Raw genomic sequence first — 22,468 nt, 5'->3', positions numbered from 1 at the left:
AAAGAGTAGCCCCCACTCGCTGCAGCTAGCGAAAGCCCGCGCGCATCAATGAAGATCAAATGCAGCCTCTAAATAAATAAATAAATATATGGGGGGAAAAAAAGATTCAAGCTTGTGTTGTGGTTTGCCTTGGGTTCCTTGATTCTACAGCAAACCTCTTAATCAAAACTTACTGTTGTGCCCAAAGAAGTTCTACCAAGAATTAGTATTAGAAATTGACCCTAGTTGCAAATTATGTATCATAATGATACTGTAACATTAAGGGTCATATGTGTCTGTTCTTGACATCTTTTACCTGTGTGGCTTTATAGGGCATAGAAAGAGGCCTCAGTGCTGGATCCTGCTTTTGTTAATTTTACCCCCAAGAATATAAGTCTTTTTGTACCTTATTTTAACATATTTCAAAATTATTTATTAAAAGTTTTGATTTTATTGTTCATGTTGTATATTCAGACAGCTAATTTAATCAGCAATATTGGAATGTTTGTATTGCAAAACACCATGCAAGGCTGTTGCCCGAGTCAAAGTGAATTTTAGGTACTTCCCATCTGTATATCTTAGAAAACCTTTAAAAAAAATACCTAAATTGAACCTGCTCCAGAAATGACCAGATTAAAGACCTAGAATTAGGGGCTTATTAATAGGTAGAGTCTGAAAGCTTCTGTTATCTATGATACAACTAATGAATTGGAAGAATGGGCTTTTAGATTATATGAAAAATATATTTTTTAATCCAGGTCCTTACCTTTCTTTGAGATATCACAGTGGTTAGATATGTGTTCTGACTGGCTTATCAAGGTGTGTTTCTATTTAACGTAAGTCCAGAGGGAAGTGGGAGCACCCATTAACATCTCAGCTAGAGCAAGGCTGGGATCTTTCAGGGTTTTTTTCTTTAATGTACATTTTGGTACCCTCACAGCCCTTAGAAGTGATTGGCATCTGCTCCCTAAGTTAATTTCTGTCTGTTTTGGGAAGTCATTTGGTTGTTGTTTGGTTAATTCACATGAATACTATAGAGAGAGGCAAGAGGAGAAACGGGGGGGAAAAAGACAGAATTCTTCAAGCGTGTAGGGATGTGCATCAAGAATTTCAAAGACTCTTCAAACAGATGTTGAGGGGTGGGGAAACAGCAAATTTCAAGCCACTCAACCATGACATTTCTTCTAATGAAGAACAGCTTGAAAGCTGTAATTTTGAGAGTGTTGCAGTATTGTGAAGTCATATACTTAGCACATTTTAAAATAGTGGTGAGATTTAAGTGGGCCTTTTCCATCTTAAATGGAATTAAGCATTTTGGGTCATCTTATTTTGGTAGTTGTGGGTCTCAGAATGAACACCAGAGCTTTTAAAATTTAGGTGGGCCATGGCAGCATCTCTTTTTGTCCTTTATCTCCACTGTTTTCATAGTATAGGAAGATATTTTTTGTCTCTTTAAATAAAGCAGTGAATTTTCTTTTTCTAGCTCTTCACAAATGACCTTGAATTCTTTTATATTTTGCAGTACGTTTTTATACCTGAAATTCCTGGTAGTGTGGGCACTTGTCCTCCTGGCAGATTTTGTCCTGGAGTTCAGATTTGAATACCTGTGGCCATTTTGGCTTTTCATCAGAAGCGTCTATGATTCCTTCAGATACCAGGGACTGGTAAGTTTATTAATATATATATTTTTCAAGTGTGAAAGATTTATTTACCCTTCTAAGAAAGTCTTCAATAACTGATAGTGAAACTGTTTAAAGTAGATTTTATTAGCAATACTTAGGTGACTGTACTGAGTAACAGGGTCTATGGACTGAAACTAGCCTTTGAGGCTATTTTGTCTAAACCCACTGATCAAATCATTTTACTCCCTCCTCTACCATTCCAGTGAAAAGAAGGGGAGGGAGGGAGGATTTCAGGAGGAAGACAGAGTAGTGGATAAAGCAGTAATTGCCCAGGTCTACTCTGAAGTACCTCTGGAGCCCCTATCACTGGCTTTGTGACTGGGTTCGAGTTAGAGCAGTGGTTCTCAGACATTTTGGTCTCCAGATCCTTTACACTCTTAACAACTATTGAGGACTCCAGAAAGCTTTTATTTATGTAGGTTACATCTATCTATTTTTACTATATTAGAAATTAAAACTGGAAAAAATTTTAATACTTATTTAATTTAAATAAAAATAAAAAATTTAAATTTTTATTTAAAATAAAATAAAATTTAAAATAAAAATTGAATACTTAATTCACTTAAAAAAAGAAATAATAAACCCATTACATGTTAATACACATTACATTTTAAAATGAAAAATAACTGTATTTTCCAAAACAAAATAATTAGAAGATTGACTACGTTTTTGAAAATCTGTCTAATGACTGGCTTAATAGAAGACAGCTGGATTTCCATATCTGCTTGTGAACTCAGGTGATTACAATATCACTTACCGTGTAACTTCTAGAAGACACCACCATACTCCTGAGTAAATGAGCATGAAAGAGGCAGATAACGCCTTAGTATTATTATGAAATTATTTTACCTGGGAGACTCCCTGGAAGGATCTCAGAGATCCCCAGGGATCCCCAGATCATGTTTTGAGAACTACTGGATTAGAGCAAGGGCATAGGCCTGGGCTTGCTCCCTTGGTTGACCTGTAGTTCTGTTGTGTTCCAGAGCCACATCTTAAACCTGTACCTCTTCTACCCAGGCCTGGTGCTTTGGTCAGAGCAAATCCATGCCTTGAAAAGATGGTTTTGAGCTCATGTCCTGTTAGTAATAGCTAATGATGTGTCCAGAGGAAGCTGCATTGTTAAAATTACGAACATCAGTGTAATTCTTGCCACAACAGCCTCCAACAGCCTATCCTTTAAGAATGAGTCTCTTTAGTAATATTTTGTGAGGAGAGAGGAGGCTTTTCTGTGTTAAAATTCTGTTTCTTTTAGGTAACCCACCTGTGGAGTCCAAGTAAACTCACTGTGAATCAACCTGTTTGTTCTGGTCCAGTTCTTCATGATTTGAGGCCATAAATAGGATTACTCTTTAATGCTAAAATAACGACTACTTTTTAAATGGGTGATTTTAACTATTTAAAATTTCCTGTTGTAACTTGTTCTGTAGTTATTGCATAGCAGTTTCAGAGATTTTGTCCAACGTGCTTTTAATAATCTCTGTTTGAAATTAACATGTTCTAAGATATGCTTTTTATTTTGTTTTTCCCTTTAGGCCTTCTCAGTATTTTTTGTTTGTGTAGCATTCACGTCAAATATAATATGTCTGCTGTTCATCCCCATACAATGGCTTTTTTTTGCTGCTAGTACATATGTGTGGGTTCAGTACGTATGGCACACAGGTAAGTTTTAATGGTTTCTTAGATAGAAATCTTAGATTCAAACTTTTTAAATGTGATTTCCTTGAATAAATTATTTAGAGTTGAGTTTAATGTGAACATTTTTTTTAACATCTTTATTGGAGTATAATTGCTTTACAATGTTGTGTTAGTTTCTGCTGTATAACAAAGTGAATCAGCTATATGTATACGTATATCCCCATATCCCCTCCCTCTTGCATCTCCCTCCCACCCTCCCTATCCCGCCCCTCTAGGTGGTCACAAAGCACCAAGCTGATCTCCCTGTGCTGTGCCGCTGCTTCCCACTTGCTATCTGTTTTACATTTGGTAGTGTATAAATGTGGACATTTTAAAGATCCCTTTTCATAATAGATTATAATATACCTTTAAAATTTATTTTTTTATTATTGAATCAAAACTTTAAGCCTTTATGATTTGATATTTTGATTGTAGACATTTCAGTTAACAACTCTCATTATGAAGATATCCGATATCCATTTTTTAAAAAAAAGTTGAAGCAGGTTTTATTTAGGTGGACTTGAAGACAGCCATGTGCCAAATAGGAAAGATGTTCCTTCAGCTTCAGTATTGAAAGGAATGTCAGAAGTCATTTAGTTGAACCCTTATTTGGCGTAAGAGTCCCCACAGCATCCCTGGCACATGGTGGTTTAATGTCTGATTGAAAATCTAGTGACAAGGAACTTACTACTGTTGTTTTGGGGCAACGGGAATAGAAAATTCTTCCTCCTACTGAGCCAGAATTTTCCTCCTTACACTTTTGACCCAGCATGTCTTGACTGTCTTGGGACTCACTGATCACTTAGGGGATATAAAGGGCTTTCCCCAGAAAAACACATGGGAATATACAGAAAAATTTTTTTTTTAATTTTAAAGGGCTTACAGACCACCCCTCTAGTCCAAACATGGGACCCCTGCATTAGAGCCACACTGAATGAGCGTAATCTTCCATCCATGTTAACATTTCTTTAGAGCCTTAAAGACACTGTCATATCCTCTCATCTTCTTTTCTGTAGACCAAAGCATTTCTGATTTCATCAGCTTTTCCTTGTATGTTATTTTAAGCACTTGCACCATTCTGATCTCCCTAGTTCTTAGTGGCTCTCTAAACCAAAATGTACTATTTCAGGTATGTTCTGACTTGAGTGGAGCTACGTAGCCACCTCCCTTCTTCTTAGAGCTATTCTTTTGCTATTACAAACTAAGATGACCTGAGATGTTTTGATAGCTCCAGTCCACTATGAAGCCTGCACAAGGGACGCATGGGGATATGATGATTGGCTCTCAGATCATCACATTTCTCTGCAAAGCTGCATGAAACTTGATTCCTAGGCCCAGCTGCAACCTGTAGAATTTTGACGGCTGTTGGAACACCAACTAATAAAAGCTGTCTGGAGCAACAGTCATTCTCTTCTCTAAATGCTATAAGGATGATGTTGTCCCATGGTAGAAGACACAGTTCAGCTCTTATTTAAAGTATCCACTTTGAGCATTGTTTTCTCCATCTTTAGCGCTCTCTCATATCTGACTGAATTTATAAGCTAGCATGCTGGTTCCTTAGTCTGCTTTCCTCTAGTTAAAGTGATTTTCCTATATACCAGTTTTTACTTCTATTTCCTTGTCCTAGCCCTCAGTTTCGAGTGAGTTGCCATTTATACTTGTCATTCTCTCTAGGTCTCAGCTTCTTCTCTGTCATGTGAGGGTAGAGTAATCTAGACAGTGTTTAAGGGAGCCTTCGAGCTCAGATAATCTCTGACTCTGATGAACTATAATGATTCCCTAAATTACTTTAATAATGTCTTAATAGATGAGAAAAAACTACTCATATAACTGTTAATAGAACCTATTGGAGTTCAGTGGGTGACCCACAGGGCAGCAATGAAGCTAATGTTATAAATGTTATTGGCCTCTCTTTAGCTCTAGGCTCAGAAATGCATGTTGGAATACCTATGTTATGAAGTATGTTTTAATTTGGAATGATTAGTGAACAAACAAAACTAACTTTGTGTTCTTATTAGGCCTAATAAATGAGTGCAATTTTTATAGCTTGGGATTAATTTCTCTTTCAGTTGTTAAAATTTTAAATTTTTCTTAAGAATGTTACGAATGGTTGATGAAATTATATATTGCCACAAAAGAATGAAAATATTATATCATTAATTTTTCTCCTTGCTATTAAGAGGGAGAAAACAGGATATAAAACTGTATGTACGGGACTACCCTGGAGGTCCAGTGGTTAAGACTCCACGCTTCCACTGCAGAGGACACGGGTTCGATCCCTGGTTGGGGAACTAAGAGCCCACATGCTGCACAGCATGGCCTAAATACATACATACATACATAACAGAAGCCAAAAGAATACCTAAAAACCACCTGTATATACAACATGACTATTATACTAGTTCAAAAATATTTTCAACGTGGTTTGATTTTATTTATTTTATAGGTGTAGAAATATGGGTAGTTTATCCAAATTTTTCTATTTTTTCTGTAATGTGCTTATTTTGTTTATGATAACTTTAGAAATTAATATAGGGAGTACAGAATATAAATTTTTTTAAATGCATTTTGAAATGAAATTGAAAATGCATTATCCTAAGGGTTGCTGTTTGTCTTCTTGCATTGTGAAAATACCCTTTTTCCAGTACATTAAATCTGTAAGAATGGTTGAGACCATTAGCTGTCTTCACGGAGCTTCGAGTGTCTTCTTACCTTATGGACTAGGTCTGTGGGGATTTAGGTTCTCCTTAGAAGCAGATTCATTGTTATCTCTGTGATTTGGACCCAATTTGTATAAACTCTGGGCCTCACTTTACTCTTCCATAAAATGAAAGTTGGACTAAGTGATCATCTTTCTAGTACCAAGATGCTATAATTTTTCTTGTGTTTCATCCTAAAGAGTCTTAGAAAAAAGCCATTTAGTTCTTCAGGTCACTGAGTTTTCCCTCCAGTTCTGTCTTCTGTAACTTGCTAGCTTTATATGGTCTCAAAGGAGATCTTTCCAGAGTTAGTGGATCTCATGCCTTTGTGGTCTATCTTTCATGAAATATCCCATTATTAGTCATGTCCTGACATAGATGGACATAGCCTACAGACTTTGATTCTAAAGCCCAGTGAAAATTATCTCATTATTTGAGTTTTATTTATTCTATTGCAAGTTGCTTTTTCTCCAATTTTCAAAACATTGAAAATTGTTTTTAATTACAAAAGGAATATGAGCTTGTAGTTAAGAAAAAAAAATTTTTGAGTAATACTTAAATGTCAGAAACATTTCTTAGTGCTGTGTAACTCATTCTTACTTAAGAATTTGTGTTTTTAACATATTTTGTGCTAGTACAGATCTTCATCCTTTTGAAAAGCTGCATCATATTTCATTATATAGATTTATCATAATTAAACATTTCCTGTTGATAGGCATTTAAGTTCATTCTAAGTCCTAATTTTTGCTATTGCAAATAATACATTGAATATTCTTATACATTTTTCCCAGGGCTCTTTTGCATTTCTGTAGGGTAAATTCCTGGAATTGGAATTTCTGGGTCAAAGGTATAAGTATTTTTAACTATACTGCCAAATTGCCTTCTAAGAAAGTTGCCCCAATTTATATTATTGCTGAGTATGAGAAGGAAGTGTTTCACATATCTTCCCTTTACTATTACCCATCTTTAAAATTTTTGCTTTATCTGATAGGCTAAAATAATAGAATCTCATTTAAAACATTTTTATCTCCCTAATCAGTAATGAAGTTGGCATCTTTTCACATGTTTTTTAGCTGTCTATATTTTTTCTTTTATGACTTTCAAATTTTTTTCTTCAGTTGACTTTCTATTGATTTGTAGGAGCTCTTTGTATGCTAAGGCTGTGACTTCTTTGTTTTACATATATTGTAAATATTTTCTGCCAGAATGCTTGTTTTTATTTTTGTCTATGATTCCAGGCATCTTTTGTCATATAAAAGCTTTCGGTTTGGATCATATTGCTTTTTAATTAGTTTGGAAGTCTTTTTTTTAAAATTTATTTATTTGCTTGTGCTGGGTCTTAGTTGCAGCAGGTGGGCTCTTTAGTTGTGGCTCACGGGCTCCTTAGTTGTGGCATGCAAACTCTTAGTTGCAGCATGCATGTGGGATCTAGTTCCCTGACCAGGGATCAAACGCAGGCCCCCTGCATCGGGAGCGCGGAGTCTTAATCACTGTGCCACCAGGGAAGTCGCGAGTTTGAAAGTCTTAAAGTTACTGTAGTTGAACCAGTCTCCCAAACAACCCATCTGTTATATTAGTTAATGTTTCATTGATGCTTGTCTCTCTGCTGCTTTCCCACAGAAAGGGGAGTGTGTTTGCCCACAGTATCCCTCTGGATACTCTTTGTTTATATTGAAGCAGCAATTAGATTTAAAGATCTCAAAAATTTTCATGTAGACCTTTGTCGTCCATTTGCTGCTCACTGGTGAGTATTATGTGTATTCTTAATCTGTAATCTAATTCAGTGTTTTCAATGTAGAATGGTAATTTCAATTGTAAATTTTTTCTCAGAGATATTACATGAATCCAAAAGATAACATAACATGGTGTGGTAAAGAACATGAGCCCTGTAGTCAGGCAGATGGGTGTTTGAATCCCAACTCTGCCCCCTAACAGCTTTGTTGCCTCGGACACGTCACCCTCTCTAAGCCTGAGTTCTCTTACCTATATGTTGGGAATCTGTCTCATGGGGTGTCATGGGAAAGATGAAATAAGGTGATAGATGTAAAGTGTTTAACTTAATGCCAAGCACATAGGTGTCTGATATATGTTATCTATTTTTATTGTAATCAGATAATGATTCCAAAAAGTCTTAGTGAAATATATGGCTATTTCATGGAGCTTAAATGAACTTACAATTTCCTTTGCCTATTTACAAAAGTAAGAGAATATTATTAATAATTTTTTTTTTTTTTTTTTTTTTTTGCTGCACACGGGCCCCTCACTGCTGTGGCCTCTCCCATTGCGGAGCACAGGCTCCGGACGCACAGGCTCAGCGGCCATGGCTCACGGGCCCAGCCGCTCCGCGGCATGTGGGATCCTCCCAGACCGGGGCACGAACCCACGTCCCCTGCATCGGCAGGCGGACTCTCAACCACTGCGCCACCAGGGAAGCCCTATTAATAATTTTTTAAGGAATATTATTTTTAACCTTAAACCATGAAACATGTTTTAAAATGAGCTTGATTCTTGTTTATATCTATTGCGGAAATAACCACATAATGTATATTTCTTTTAAATAAACCAATTTTTGCTAATATTTATGGCAGAAACCAAAACAAATAGGAATCAACAACAAAAAAATAGTTTCCAATATGTTTAAAGTCTTTTCACAAACGAGTGAATTAAATAAACCTGGTCAGTAAAACTTGTCACTTTAAATTTGTGATGTGATCACGTTTAGACTAATTATAATTGTTGTTTTCATGTTAATGAAGCTTAATATGAGTTTCAACAGTGTTTTCAGAGACGTTGAAATGATATTAGACAGACTGATGAGTTGAATGAAAATATTTCAACTTTTTATCCCAGAGATTAGAGTTGTAAGTACAGGTGGTTTAATTTGTTGGTGCAAACCAATTGTTGGCACTGTTAACATCAGATACTTAGTTAAATGATTCTTGAATTTATGTTTGATAGAGTGTTTATGTATGAACTAATTTTCCAGGAATAACTGGTGACAGTACCCCTCAGGCAGCAAGAAGATTAGTCACCTGAATTTGACCCTGCCTTCTAGTATTAAAAACCAAATGATGTCCTTTTGATTTTTTTAACACTTGTAATGTTCACTTATGACCACTCATAAAATCTCTACCCTGTTAGTTCTTAAAAGCATACAGATGCCTAAGTTCTAATCATGCATAAGGCAGTTCAATGTTAATCAAAGACATTAGCCACTGTATCCAACAGTCCCTACGGTAACTCCTGGAGTTCATTTGAAGAATGCCAAAGTCTGATGGGCAGCCTTTTATGGTCCAGCAGTCCTGCTGTTCCCTGGGGGTTTGTTCTACGTGCCAGCTGCCTCTGATTTCCACAGCATGCATCACACACTACGTGTGTGTTTACTGAATGCTCAACTATCATCATCATCTAGAATTTCTTAATTTCAGTCATAGGTGTCCTCATGTACTTGATGCACATGTTGTTTGTTTTTAACTTACAATTACTGGCGGGATTGTCTTCTTTCTAGTATTGGGTACCCTGTGGTGACTTTGGGCTTTGGCTTCAAAAGTTATGTAAGCTACAAAATGCGGTTGAGGAAGCAGAAGGAAGTGCAAAAAGAGAACGAATTTTACATGCAGCTTCTTCAACAAGCCCTCCCCGCAGAGCAACAAATGCTACAAAAGCAAGAAAAAGAGGCTGAGGAAGGTAGGTCTTTACTCTAAAGCTATTGACTCAATAGGTTAGTCATTATTTTGTCTGTCAGTTGTTTTTGTTTTTTGTTTTTTTTTCAGAAAAGTTGCTAGGGCTCTGGAAAATTACCAAGGCTTTTCCTGTCTTCTGGTGTGCCTCTTCAGGGCTGTTGCTTTGTTTGGTCATGAAATACAGAATGTGCGTGATGTTTTCTACCTAGTGTCTGAAGGCCATGTGCTTTTAAATACGTTTATTTTATTATTTTTATATATTTCATTTTTATAGCTTATTTTCTATTTTAATATTTTATTTGTTATAAATATTTTAAAATATTTATTCTCAGTAACAAAATAGTGTATATAACTATGTGCATTTGTAATTGAAGCAAACCAAGAACCAAAGCATAAGCAAGATAGAGATGTAAACATATAGAATTGTTTTATAAGTCAGAATTCTTCTGAATAGAGCAAAGATGGCTAGGTCTCACTTTAAATGGTTTGTATAATGCAACATGGATCTCAGATTGACCTTTTTCTAATACAACCTCTCTCATGAATATATAACCAATTCAACAGATGAATTGATAGCAATACCAGTTTTCTTTGGTTTGAGAGGGTCATGTTTTTAGTTGATACATGACAAAATCTTATTATCTGGTGTGGTGCAAAATTATCTCTTCAAGTAGACTTTGACAAGTTGGAATATGTAGACCTGATACAGAAAATTCTTTGTAAGTGGCCTAGTAAATGATAATAGACTTCTTATTACTTTAATGATAAAGTCCAGACAGAGGATAGATGCCCTGTATCCTAAGATCACACCTTTTTGTTTCATTTAATCTCTTTCTTTGCAGTAAAATTATTAAGTTTGTTTAATCTAAGCATCTTTTAAAATGTGACCTTTTAAGAGTATGATGTGCCTGTGCCCTATCACCCCCGTGATAGACAAGTTTGATTTGACTGATAAGTGAAGTATGACTTAATTGTAAAATCCTCATATTATTTTCAAGGCCAAAACTTTAATGGCTTGGTGTTTATAAATGATGGCGATTTTCTAAATGTGCAGCTTCTCAAATTTATTTGGATTTGCTTCTTGAAGTTAGCATAATGTGGTGTGGTTATTGCTTCTGAATGAGTTTGCAACTTAATATAGTGAGTTTCTAAGTGTAGATGATGCAGTTTATTGAATCAATCCATTGTGTTTTTTTACAACTAAATATTCCAGTGTGGGTTTTTTTTGCTTGTTGGTTTGTTTTTGGTATTGTAGCAGCCAAAGGATTACCTGATATGGATTCCTCAATCCTCATACACCACAACGGAGGTATCCCAGCCAATAAAAAACTCTCCACAACTTTGCCAGAGATAGAATACCGAGAAAAAGGGAAAGAAAAAGACAAAGATGCCAAAAAACACAACCTTGGAATAAATAACAACAATATTCTACAACCTGTAGACTCTAAAATACAAGAAATTGAGTATATGGAAAACCATATCAATAGTAAAAGATTAAATAATGATCTCGTGGGAAGTACAGAAAATCTCTTGAAAGAGGACTCATGCACTGCTTCCTCAAAAAACTACAAAAATGCCAGTGGAGTTGTGAACTCCTCACCTCGAAGTCACAGCGCCACAAATGGGAGCATTCCTTCCTCATCTAGTAAAAACGAGAAGAAGCAGAAATGCCCTAGCAAGAGCCCAAGTGCACACAAGGACTTAATGGAAAACTGTATTCCTAATAACCAGCTAAGCAAACCAGATGCACTGGTAAGGTAAGTGTGTGTGCTGTGACCTTACCAACGCTTTCCATAAACTTGACTTAGGTCTTGAAAAACACACTTCCAAGTATGCCTGTAGGAATTGTTTGTGATCAGATACTGTGACAACTAACTTTGTGGTGTTTGACATTCAGTGTTTATTTCACATGGGTTTGTTGGTCACCTGTGCCGTTGTCCAGAAGCATTGACTCCAGCTCTTTCCAGTGTTCTGAGTGAGTGGTGACAGTGATTACTTTCCACATTTGACAAATTTACATGTAACTTGATTCTTCTCATGGTTTTGAGAGGCATATCTTTAGTCCTTGACCTCTTCTGTTTGCGTATCCAAAGTTCTTGTGGCATAGACACAAAAAGAAGAGTGTGTGTCCTGTTCATGCAAATCTTTGTCAGATAGATAGAAAAATGAGGGTGGGGGTGGAGAAAGTTGTCCTTTACCACTTTGGACTTGTTCTTGATTGTCCACTTAAAATATGAATTATCCCCCAAATAATTCTGGGAAAGTTAGGTTTGAAAAATAATCTCTTTCTAAAAATTCCATAAGTAAATACAGTTGATCCTTGAACAACGCGGGTTTGAACTGCATGGGACCACTTATATGTGTTTATTTTTCAATAGTAAATACTACAGCACTACATGGTCCTTGGTTGGTTGAATTTGCGGATGTGGAAGAACGAACCATGGATATGGAGGGCCAACTGTAAATTACACTGGGATCGACCCCCATGTTGTTCAAGGGTCGACTGCACAGTGTTAGACATGGATTTTAATCAGAAATGTTCCTTTCCCCATCTTTAGTTAAAGAGTAACGTTGTATTACCTTGACTGGCTCAGACTTAATTTTGCTGTATTTTATAAAATACACATATGTTCATTTTACTTCATATCTTTCCATTTGGAAACTGAGATCTGAATTGGAGCTTTTTTATTTTTTTCTCCTTATGTTTTAAAATTGAAGTATAGTTGATTTACAGTGTTGTGTTACTTTTTGGTGTACAGCAAAGTGATTTAGTGTTTTTTATATATATATATATATATATATATATTTTCTTTTTCATATTCTTATCCATTATGGTTTATTACAGGATATTGAATATAGTCCCCTGTGCTATACAGTAGGACCTTGTTGTTTATTTTATATATAGTAGTTTGTATCTACTAATCCTAAACTCCTAATTTATCCCTCCCCACCCCCTTTCCCCTTTGGTAACCATAAGTTTGTTTTCTATGTCTGTGTCTCTTTCTGTTTTGTAAATAAGTTCATTTGTATCATATTTTCGATTCCACATATAAGTGATACCATACGGTATTTGTCTTTCTCTGGCTTACTTCACTTAGTAGAATAATCTCTAGGACCATCCATGTTGCTGTAAATGTCATTATTTCAAGGAGCTTTTTAAAAATACATAACTCAAGAGGGCACTTGTAACTTCTTCCCTCCACTAAGTTATCTTTATTCCTCTTCCTTTGGCTTGCTTCAGAACAGACAATTTATGAGGGAAGGTTTTTCTAGTGTTATGAATTAGATTATTAATTTGTTTTAGTTTTCTTATTGGCAGCTAGATGAAGGGAAATATATGTGGGTTCTACTGCTGAAGTCGCTAGAGGTTTCAGAGCCCTCTGCCACTTCTGGAAGCATACATGCTGTTGCTGATGCCAGGCTGGCATCCACATCTGTTTGTTTTGACATTCTGCCCCATCATACCCTGCAGAGAAAACACTCAGCAGAGAACTCTCTTCCATTTGCCCATGGGAGAAAGACCAATTAGTTGACCTTCTATGTCAAAGGGAATATCCCACAAATTTACTATATGCTATAAATGAAACATCTGCCACCATCTTTTTAACATCCTTTCTCCTACACAATTTTAATAATAGTAGTCAAGTCAAAACAGTTTTCCTCTGTAGGGTGTTGCAGAGAGAGAGCAGTCAAGGCTCAGTCTTGTGATACCACCTCACTTGGGCCCCACTTGTCATGTTGGTTGACTCTACTACCTGATCTGCCTTTAGTAAAGAATTTCAAGGTCTCAGATGGCCCATTTTCCAGTCGTGGGTCCAGTGCTCCTGTGCCTGCTCCTGGGGTATATACCTCTTCCTGTGGTCTCTAATGTGTCCTCTGATGTGCCTTGATCTGAAGGGCCCCAGAATATTACTCTGCTTTAGGCAATACCTGCTGTCAAATACCTAAATATAAAATGTTATATTTAAATAATTTTATAAGCTTCCATAGGATTATTTTCAACTTTTAATATAATATTATAAAAAATAAAGAGATGATATAAATATCCAACAGTAGGGGAGAAATTTAAATAATTATGGTCCATCTATTCCATAGATGTTTAATACAGAAATTACAAAAGCATATTTTTGAGCCATATTAAATAATATAGGGAAGTGCTTATGACATAATATTTCATGAAGAAAGTAGAAAGCAATCTTATTAAAAACATTTTGTTTTTCTAATATACACAGAGAAAGGATTTGAAGGGAAAGGAACCAAAATGATAACAATAGTTAATTGCTCCATGATAGTATGGGGGCTTTTAATTTTTCTTCTCTCATGCATTTTCAAGTTTTTCTATGATGAACAACAATGAAAGTTTATAAAAGGAAAAGGACATCTATCCTAGCGAATTATCACACTGTCCCTCGCCCTTCTTGGATATCTCCTGTTTCTTCTTCCTTGACTTCATGTATGTTTTGATGAATATTAATAAGACTGTAACGGATCCAAACCTGACATGTTTGAGCTGTTAGTCATAGAGTGGATTTGTTATCTTCAGATGGAAAGGGCTGGGCTCAGTGGTCTCTAAGGCTGCTTCTGATGCAAACGTACATGGGCTGACAGTATGTACATGAGTCCTTTGCTCCTGCAGGTACACCCAAGGCTGTGTATAGTTCCAGGCTGGCTATAAGGATAAGACTGATCATCCCTTTTATAAAGCTTTTTCTAAAAATCGTTTGAAAACCAGTACTGTATTATTAATAGTAAATTAATTGCAGCACATTCTACATAGCTATGTCTGTCTCAGTATCATGGTTGAAAACTACTGTATTTGAGGAACCAGTTCATTGATTTTGGGGGGAATATTCATTAGTACACCACCTTCAAAGAATTCTTGGAGATCGGTGTGGCTGTCAAAATAAGGTTCGATGGTCGTTCCCTGTGAAGGAGCAAGCAGTCCTTCAGGTCTTCTCACCGTCTCTCCAAGCTCCAAGGATGTTCTCTAGTGTGCCGTACACCACAGGCTGGCAGACCACTGCACACAGGCCAAACTTGGCCCACTGCCTGTTTTTGTAAAAAAAAGTTTTATTGGAACATAGCCACGCTCATTCATTTACATAGTGTCTATGGCTGCTTTATTGTGGTAGAGTTGAGTAACTGCGACAGAGACTCTATGGCCTGCAAAGCCAAAGATGTTTACTCCTAGCCCGTAACAGAAAAAGTATGCTGATATATGTGCCACATCTTCTTTATCCATTCATCTGTTGATGGACACTTAGATTGCTTCCATCTCCTGGCTATTGTAAATAGAGCTGCAGTGAACATTTTGGTACATGACTCTTTTTGAATTATGGTTTTCTCAGGGTATATGCCCAGTAGTGGGATTGCTGGGTCATATGGTAGTTCTATTTGTAGTTTTGGAATATTACTCAGCCATAAAAGGAAACGAAATTGAGTTATTTGTAGTGAGGTGGATGGACCTAGAGTCTGTCATACAGAGTGAAGTAAGTCAGAAAGAGGAAAACAAATACCATACGCTAACACATATATATGGAATCTAAGGAAAAAAAAAAAAGTCATGAAGAACCTAGGGGTAAGACGGGAATAAAGACATAGACCTACTAGAGAATGGACTTGAAGATATGGGGGGGGAAGGGTAAGCTGTGACAAAGTGAGAGAGTGTCATGGACATATATACACTACCAAACATAAAATAGACAGCTAGTGGGAAGCAGCCACATAAGCACAGGGAGATCAGCTCGGTGCTTTGTGACCACCTAGAGGGGTGGGATAGGGAGGGTGGGAAGGAGGGAGACGCAAGAGGGAAGAGATATGGGAACATATGTATATGTATAACTGATTCACTTTGTTATAAAGCAGAAGCTAACACACCATTGTAAAGCAATTATACTCCAATAAAGATGTTAAAGAAGAAAAGTATGCTGATAGATCCACTAAGGTGGGGGAAGGTGGGGAACTTGGCAGTAAGTGTTGCCTGTAGGCTCCTTCCCAGGAAAAGTTTGGGAACTTGCTAAAGCCACTCCAAAGTCCTCTTTTGGTTTGAGAAATACATATCTTACAAAATGACCCAATTTCTGCCAGCTTGATTTCTGAATTCTTTACCCAAGTTATTTAGAAACAGACTTATAATATTGGTAGCGAAAAATATTTTTAATTCTGATGTGGAAAAAACTGCTAGACATAAACAAAAAAGCAATGAGGAAGATCAGTTATTTTAAGTAAGTGCTGGGTTAGAAAGGAATCCTGTAAATTAGAGTGAGGTTTGCTCAATTTTTTTCTTCAGTGGTCAATTTTAAAATATTTTAAGTGTGAAAAAATTATAGAAAATTTAGGTGGAAAAAGGAGGAAATATATGACACAAATCACTGTTAAATTTTTGTTGTATTTCATCAACTAAATTTATATAGTTGTGGCCATAGTGTTTGTGTAGTTTTTTTTTATTAATTTGTATTGGAGTATAGTTGCTTTACAGTGTTGTTAGTTTCTGCTGTACAGCAAAGTGAATCAGTTATATGTATACATATATCCCCTCTTTTAGATTGCCTTCCTATTTAGGTCATCACAGAACATTGAGTCAGGGTTCCCTGTGCTGTACAGTAGGTTCTCATTAGTTGTCTTTTTTATACATAGTAGTGTATATATGTCAACCCCAATCTCCCAATTCATCCCACCCCCTCCTTCCCCCATCGGTATCCATAAGTTTGTTCGCTGTGTTTGTGTAGTTTTCGTGTCCTGCTTTTTTCACCTAAATTATATTGAAATCATTTTCCCAATTTAGCCTAACACTGGTTTTCACTTGATGTGGAATATTCCATGGCAGGTCTGTGTGATCATTCAGTGGTCACTCTAAGATCCGGCAGGTCAGGGTGCGACACCTGAGCTGCTTTCCTGTAGTTTCAGGGCCTACAAGCAGAAGAGCCAACACTTTTGTTTGTACTTGGCACAAAGCTCCCTCTCAAATACAGCCCAAGACTGTGGGGTTTCTTGTCGGGGTTTGTTACTTGTTTCAATTTCCTGGTGAAGGGAGAGAATTTAAAACTGAGTACAAAATGTAAAGTGATCATATTCTGTAGAAATGTGGAAGCAAAAGTCTCTTCTTGGTTTATTTCCATCCCGCCTTTTCTTTCTTTGTTTTTTGTGTTCAAGACAGAAGATTAACCTTTCTTGTTTCTAGAGCTTATTCTTAATAAGATATCAACTCTTTAACATAGTTGAATAATGTTTGGTGTGAAGAGTCATGAAGGAAAAGTATCCACAGTTGGCCTAGTAGAGATGCATTTTACAAAACTGAGTAGAATTTAGAATGATGCGTGGTTTTTTTGGAACTGCAAGAGTTCTAAGAGACAGTTAGACCAGCCTCCCCAACCCTGTCTTTTTAGCAGAGAAGTAAACAAGCCTTACAAGAGTAAATGGCTAGTCCAAGTAACCCAGCTAGAGTGGTAGTTACCAGGACCGGAACCGAAATTTCTTGACTTCTGCCTTTGCTGTTATACCATGCTGCTTAAAAAAAAAAGTTTTATCAACCTGCTTTATTTTTCTGTTTTTTAAAAACATTTTGTGTTTTTGTGTTTTTGTTTTAAATGCACACACAGCTAAAGCTGACATAAGGATGGGCGCCAGAGCTAAGTTTTATGCTCTCGTGGCTAAAATCTACAGAAGAAATGCTTAGGATTTCAGAACTCACTTAATTTTACATTTTTCTAGAGATATGCTCTTTTAAGTGTTTTAAAAATTCTTGCTCTTGCCAAAGACACAGGGGTGTACTTATTTCTGAACAGAAGGGGGCCATCCAGTCGTACCCTTGAAAGCTTACAGGGTCTCTGAGAATTCAGTTCTGGTTAGTGCTACGTGGGAGTTAGTCTGGTTCAGATAGCCTAGAGCCACCCAGCAGGAAATTTGCCCTTTAGCAATAAATCTGGGGTAGGCCTAGCTTGACAGCAGCAGAGCGAAGAGCCTTGAATTGGAAAATTTAGGATTGGGGATGTAACCATCAACTTACCCTGAGGAAAGGCCACCAGTGACTGCTTTGAAGTCCTGAGGTGCTGGGGTGTGGGCGTGGCCATGGTGGTAAGTTCTGAGGGTGAGGGTGGGGGTGGGTTTTCTTCAGGGGAAAGTGGAAATCTGGGATATGTTTTCATACATTGAAAAGTCACTCTTTTTTCCTCTCTGAATTCATTTGGTTATTTTAAGCACACCAAAATGTTATTACTTATAAGTTAGTTTGTTCATACAGTTCTGCTTATTTGGAGACTTGAGAGCCTTGGGAGAAAAGGAGGATTTTTCCAGTAATCAGGATTTTTCCAGTAATCACTAAGCAAGTGTGATAGCCCTGACTCAGAGGGGAGGGAGGAGGAGAGGAGGGATAGAGAAGCACTTTAAGACATTTTAACTCATTCACCGACACTGAGGAGTGTTTAACTTACACTCATACCCAGGAACTAACTTATATTACTAGATCTAGGTCTTAGGGAAATATTTTGGGATCATATAGATTAATGACAACATATTTTATAAATAGTGTTCTGATCCATCCGTGAGTATATTGATTGTGTTTTTAGTAGCTGTGATATGAGTATTTGTGACTCATCTCTTTCTAGGTTAAGCTGGTAGGTGAGCAAAATGTCACTGGTCTTCATTCCACTTTCTAGCCCATATAAACCTTGTGTTTATGTTTTATGATTTTATGTTTTTCTTAAGGGGGACGAAGATAGCAAAAGCTAACAACAGCCAGCTTTCTTCTTTGACAGGATTTGCTGATGCCACAGATTGCTCAGGTGGTTTGAATAGCAGTTCTCAGTCTTTGTACTTCTGCATTTAATCTTGTCTCCAGACACCAGCATTTGAGATTGTCATGTAACCTCTGCCTTATAGAAGGCTATACTTAGTGTGGTCTTGCTGTTGGGGGAAAAACAACAGACAGTTTACACTACTTCCTATTTTTCATTTCCCACATTTTAAGGTATCTACACACAATTAAAAATTACGTATCCATTGAAAGGAAATGGCCATATTTTTAGATACTGATTTTTAATAATCAGTGGGTTCAGTATGATTTTGGTGTGAATAGCTGTGCAAAAGAGCAGAGTAAAGATAATCCAAGAAGCCCCTGTTTTGTCATCTTAGAGATTGTAGGCACAAAGCGAGGGTAGAATCCAAAGTTGAGACCTGACTATGGGAAAGAAACAAGACAGAGCAGTCAATTCCAGAGGAAGAGCCCACGAGCATTCCCTGAGACAGATACTCCAGGGGGAGGTGGCCTTTTATGGACCTTTCCAGCCCTCTCCCAAGTCCCTAAAGAGTCCTATGTGGGAAATCACAGTAGTTTAAGTGGGGAAGGTTACAAAGGAGTCTCTTGAAAGGTGGAAACTCATCTTAAAAGAAGGTAATGGAAACACCCCAATATTGATTGTTAAAGGGGCGGAAATAGCAAAACAGATCATATGGTATGAACCATTAACAAAATATGGTTAGGTATCATTCTTACATACACAGAAAATTATTTGAAATAGTATACACCAAATGGTCAATTGTAGCTGATTATAGGAGATGTTTACTTTCTACATTGTCCATTTCTACATACTTCGAATTTTTACACGGGCTTATTATGCCCATAAAAGAATGTAAGCTCGACCAGGGCAGGGACCTCCTTTTTTCTTGTCTGCCACAGTACACAGTGATTGCCACAGAGTAGATGCTCAGTAAATACTTGTTGAATGAATATTACCTTTGTGCAGGGAAAATACTAGATGGGGGCAGGGAGAGGAAAGATGCAGTGCAGTGCAACTCAAAGGCTTTTGAAGGTGGAAAACCTAAATATTACATTAGACCAGGCCAAGGACCTGCCATCCAGTGTCAAAACTATTTGTTGTTCTTGAGTAAGTTGTTACTGATTTTATTTCTAAAAAATAGAAGGACTTTCCACTGTAAGCCCTTTTCCTTGGTATTTCCCAGAAAGTTTTAAAATTAAGTACTCTGTCAGGACTTTTTTCCAGGCTGTGAGGAGGTTTAAGAATTTCTGGAAGTTACAGGGCAAGGGGAGAAAACTCCTCCAAGGGACTTTTGAAAAAGCCATTTGCTCTGCCAGTGGGTTGGTTGTTCCTCAGGGCCAAGGAATCTAGGCACAAGCCACACGTCAGCCAAGAACTCAGAGGAAATCTCAGTTTGCCTTGTCTTATTCATCTTCCCTGGTGGGTCTTGCCTTCTCTCTTCCCCCTTAGCTCTACCATTCTCTTTGTCTTTGTGGTAGCTGGAGAGAGAGCTTGGATTCCATGTTTCCAAACTTCCCTCCAAGGAAATCCCCCTGGTTAGAAAATGCGTTGACTGCTTGTATGTCATCTCTGGTGCCAAAGAGAAAATGGTATATTTGTTGGTTTTCTTTTGCATTTGAATACATTTTGCTGTGTGTCAGGAATAGTTTGTGGAAGAAAATATGACCTTGGGAGACAGTGATTGGGGCTTTGGGGCTTTACCCTGGCTGCTTTCCCTACGTGTGCTACCTGTCACCTGCATTGACAACCTGTGCTGCACAGTGACTTGCCTGACACTCTCCTCGTGAGTGGTGGCTGCCAAAGTAGGCCTTTCCGCTTCCACAGGTGCATTTGACCATTTACTTGTAACAGTATCATTTCTAGCTGAGAGGTAAATTTAGTAAAAATACGTGACATTTCAGAAAGAATTAGATTAAATATGTTGGATATAGCTGCTACTAAATTTTTTGGAAATTATTAAGTGAAAATAAATTCTTTGGAAATTATTAAGTGAAAAAAAAGTAGTAGAGCCATATTTCTATTTATTAGTAAGTTCAGTGTCTCTGTGGAAACATGTTTTTGATTTATATTAGTCTAGCATTGTTTCTGAGCAGATATACATTGTTGGACCTGATTTATTTTCATTTTCTTCCATGCTCATAATGTTTAAGGTACCTGTAGGTTTTATTTGGTTAGCTTTGTTTATTATATTAATTCATAATATAGTTTGAATTTATTTTAACCATTGCAGTGATTTAAAACTATAATATTCTGGGATATAAATGTGGTAATAGAAGCATGATAATTTTATACTTAAGCAGGCCTATTTTGTGACTTGAAAACCAAGCAGCACTTTAGAAGCTAGGCATTAATGAATTTAAGCCAGCAGTTTACTTAGTCTGCATATCCAAGTGATCAAAAAAGATCATTATCTATGTTGTATGGATAAATTATGAAATAACACAAATTATTTGGTGGGGGGAATCCACATTAGAAACGTTTTTCTGTTGAGTACTGAGAGTTTATTCTAAAACAGGGATTTCTGATTAGCCAGCTAGAAAGTTTCCTCCCTAGAATTCAGAAGGAACTACTAGAAAATGTCGTGTTAAATTCTGAGTCAGTACCCCTGCTGGCACATAACGGACTGAGATTTCCAGCTAAGGGAGTTAGGGGTGGATTCCCTGAAGGGGCGGAGCTCCCAGGAAAAGGAACTGTATTCTTGAAATGTTACTCACACTACCATTTAGACACTGGCTATTTGAGTACTTTGACCGCCAGTGTGGGTATACTTCAGTCTGTGCAAATCTCTCTGGGATCTCTTAGACCTCTTTTCTAGTCAGCTGGGACTCTCAGAATTAAAGCAAGTTTTAGTTTCTTTTTTATGGAAAGGATGACAACTCCTCTCTCTCATAAGGTACGTTTCACCTTTCTTGGTAGAGTGTTGTAACAGATTTGAAACAGAAACAGTATAATGAACTGGAAAGGACCACTGCCCTTACTGTCCCCCTGGCTCTAGAGCGGGTGTTGAGGACTCCGGCATGTACAGGAGCGAGGCAGGGCACAGGTGTGAGCAGGGGGCCGGGGTTGGCATCGTTCGTACTCAGTACTGCACCCAGCACGTGGGAGTTGGGAAGCACATGCCCTTCCAGACGGCCCAGCCAGGTGTTGCTGTGGGGTTGCAGGCCCAGTGTTGCTAAATCTTCTGATGTTCAGAGGAGATGCCAAAATAGGTGTCTTTATGTGAAATCTCACGGTTCCACAACATTTATTTTTGCATCATGTGGAGGAGAGTGAAACAAACATGTTCATGGGCCGGATTGGCTCACCAGTCTGTAACCTCTGCACCTGACCCTTCCTGTTACTCTTGTATTTTGTTCCATCCCCCACTGACCCCACCAGTCAAAAACTGGACTCCTGCAGGAAAGACTTGTAGTTAGGGGCAATCTGGTAATTCCCATGCACTGATCTGCCATGTATTAATGGGAACTTTTTGCCTTCTGTCCTTGAGTTCCGTGTGCTCCTGGAAAACATGCACCTGTTGACAGTGCCCCTCCAGAGTCAAAGACTGCCAACTTTTTTGTTGCATCCTCACACCTGACCGTGAGGCCTTCAGACCACTTAGAAGGAGAGGGGACAGCCTTATGGTAAGAAGGGTAGTTTGGGTCTCTGGTGTTCCTCAAACCATACGGTATAGAGGCCTCCTGTGTCTAAGGCAGGTGACTTACTCCACACCAAGGTGTTTTTCTGCCGTGTTCTTGGAGCATAAAATACACCAAAACGGGACATGGACAGTGGTTATTTGCAGATTTCACAGACCAGCCAGTTTAGAATCTGGACCTCCCAGCACCATCCCCTGTAACGTGTGTATACTGTCAAGGCTGATGTCAGAGCGATGCCTGCTCTCTTCTTTTACAGGGAGCCAGGGCAGGGCCATAAACTGCAGCTCTAGAATCTAGATTTAGACAAACTGTTGCTTTGATAGGAACTGATGAATGGGA

The 22,468-nt window shown here is 37.6% G+C and overlaps 1 protein-coding gene across 1 annotated transcript in view; it reads left to right on the top strand.

The window, feature by feature from the left end:
• Positions 1-22,468, top strand: part of MACO1 (macoilin 1) — a 56,039-nt gene that overhangs the window by 13,420 nt on the left and 20,151 nt on the right. The window contains exons 2-6 of the mRNA XM_060141021.1: positions 1,502-1,643; positions 3,194-3,320; positions 7,655-7,778; positions 9,543-9,721; positions 10,973-11,474. Of these exons, the coding sequence (XP_059997004.1) occupies positions 1,502-1,643; positions 3,194-3,320; positions 7,655-7,778; positions 9,543-9,721; positions 10,973-11,474 (1,074 nt within the window). The remainder of the gene's footprint in view (positions 1-1,501; positions 1,644-3,193; positions 3,321-7,654; positions 7,779-9,542; positions 9,722-10,972; positions 11,475-22,468) is intronic.

The sequence above is a fragment of the Lagenorhynchus albirostris genome, chromosome 2 (genome assembly GCF_949774975.1).
Source record: "Lagenorhynchus albirostris chromosome 2, mLagAlb1.1, whole genome shotgun sequence".
Classification (NCBI taxonomy): domain Eukaryota; kingdom Metazoa; phylum Chordata; class Mammalia; order Artiodactyla; family Delphinidae; genus Lagenorhynchus; species Lagenorhynchus albirostris.
The sequence above is the reverse complement of the archived record's forward strand: the minus strand, read 5'-3'. Positions and strand labels throughout refer to the sequence as shown.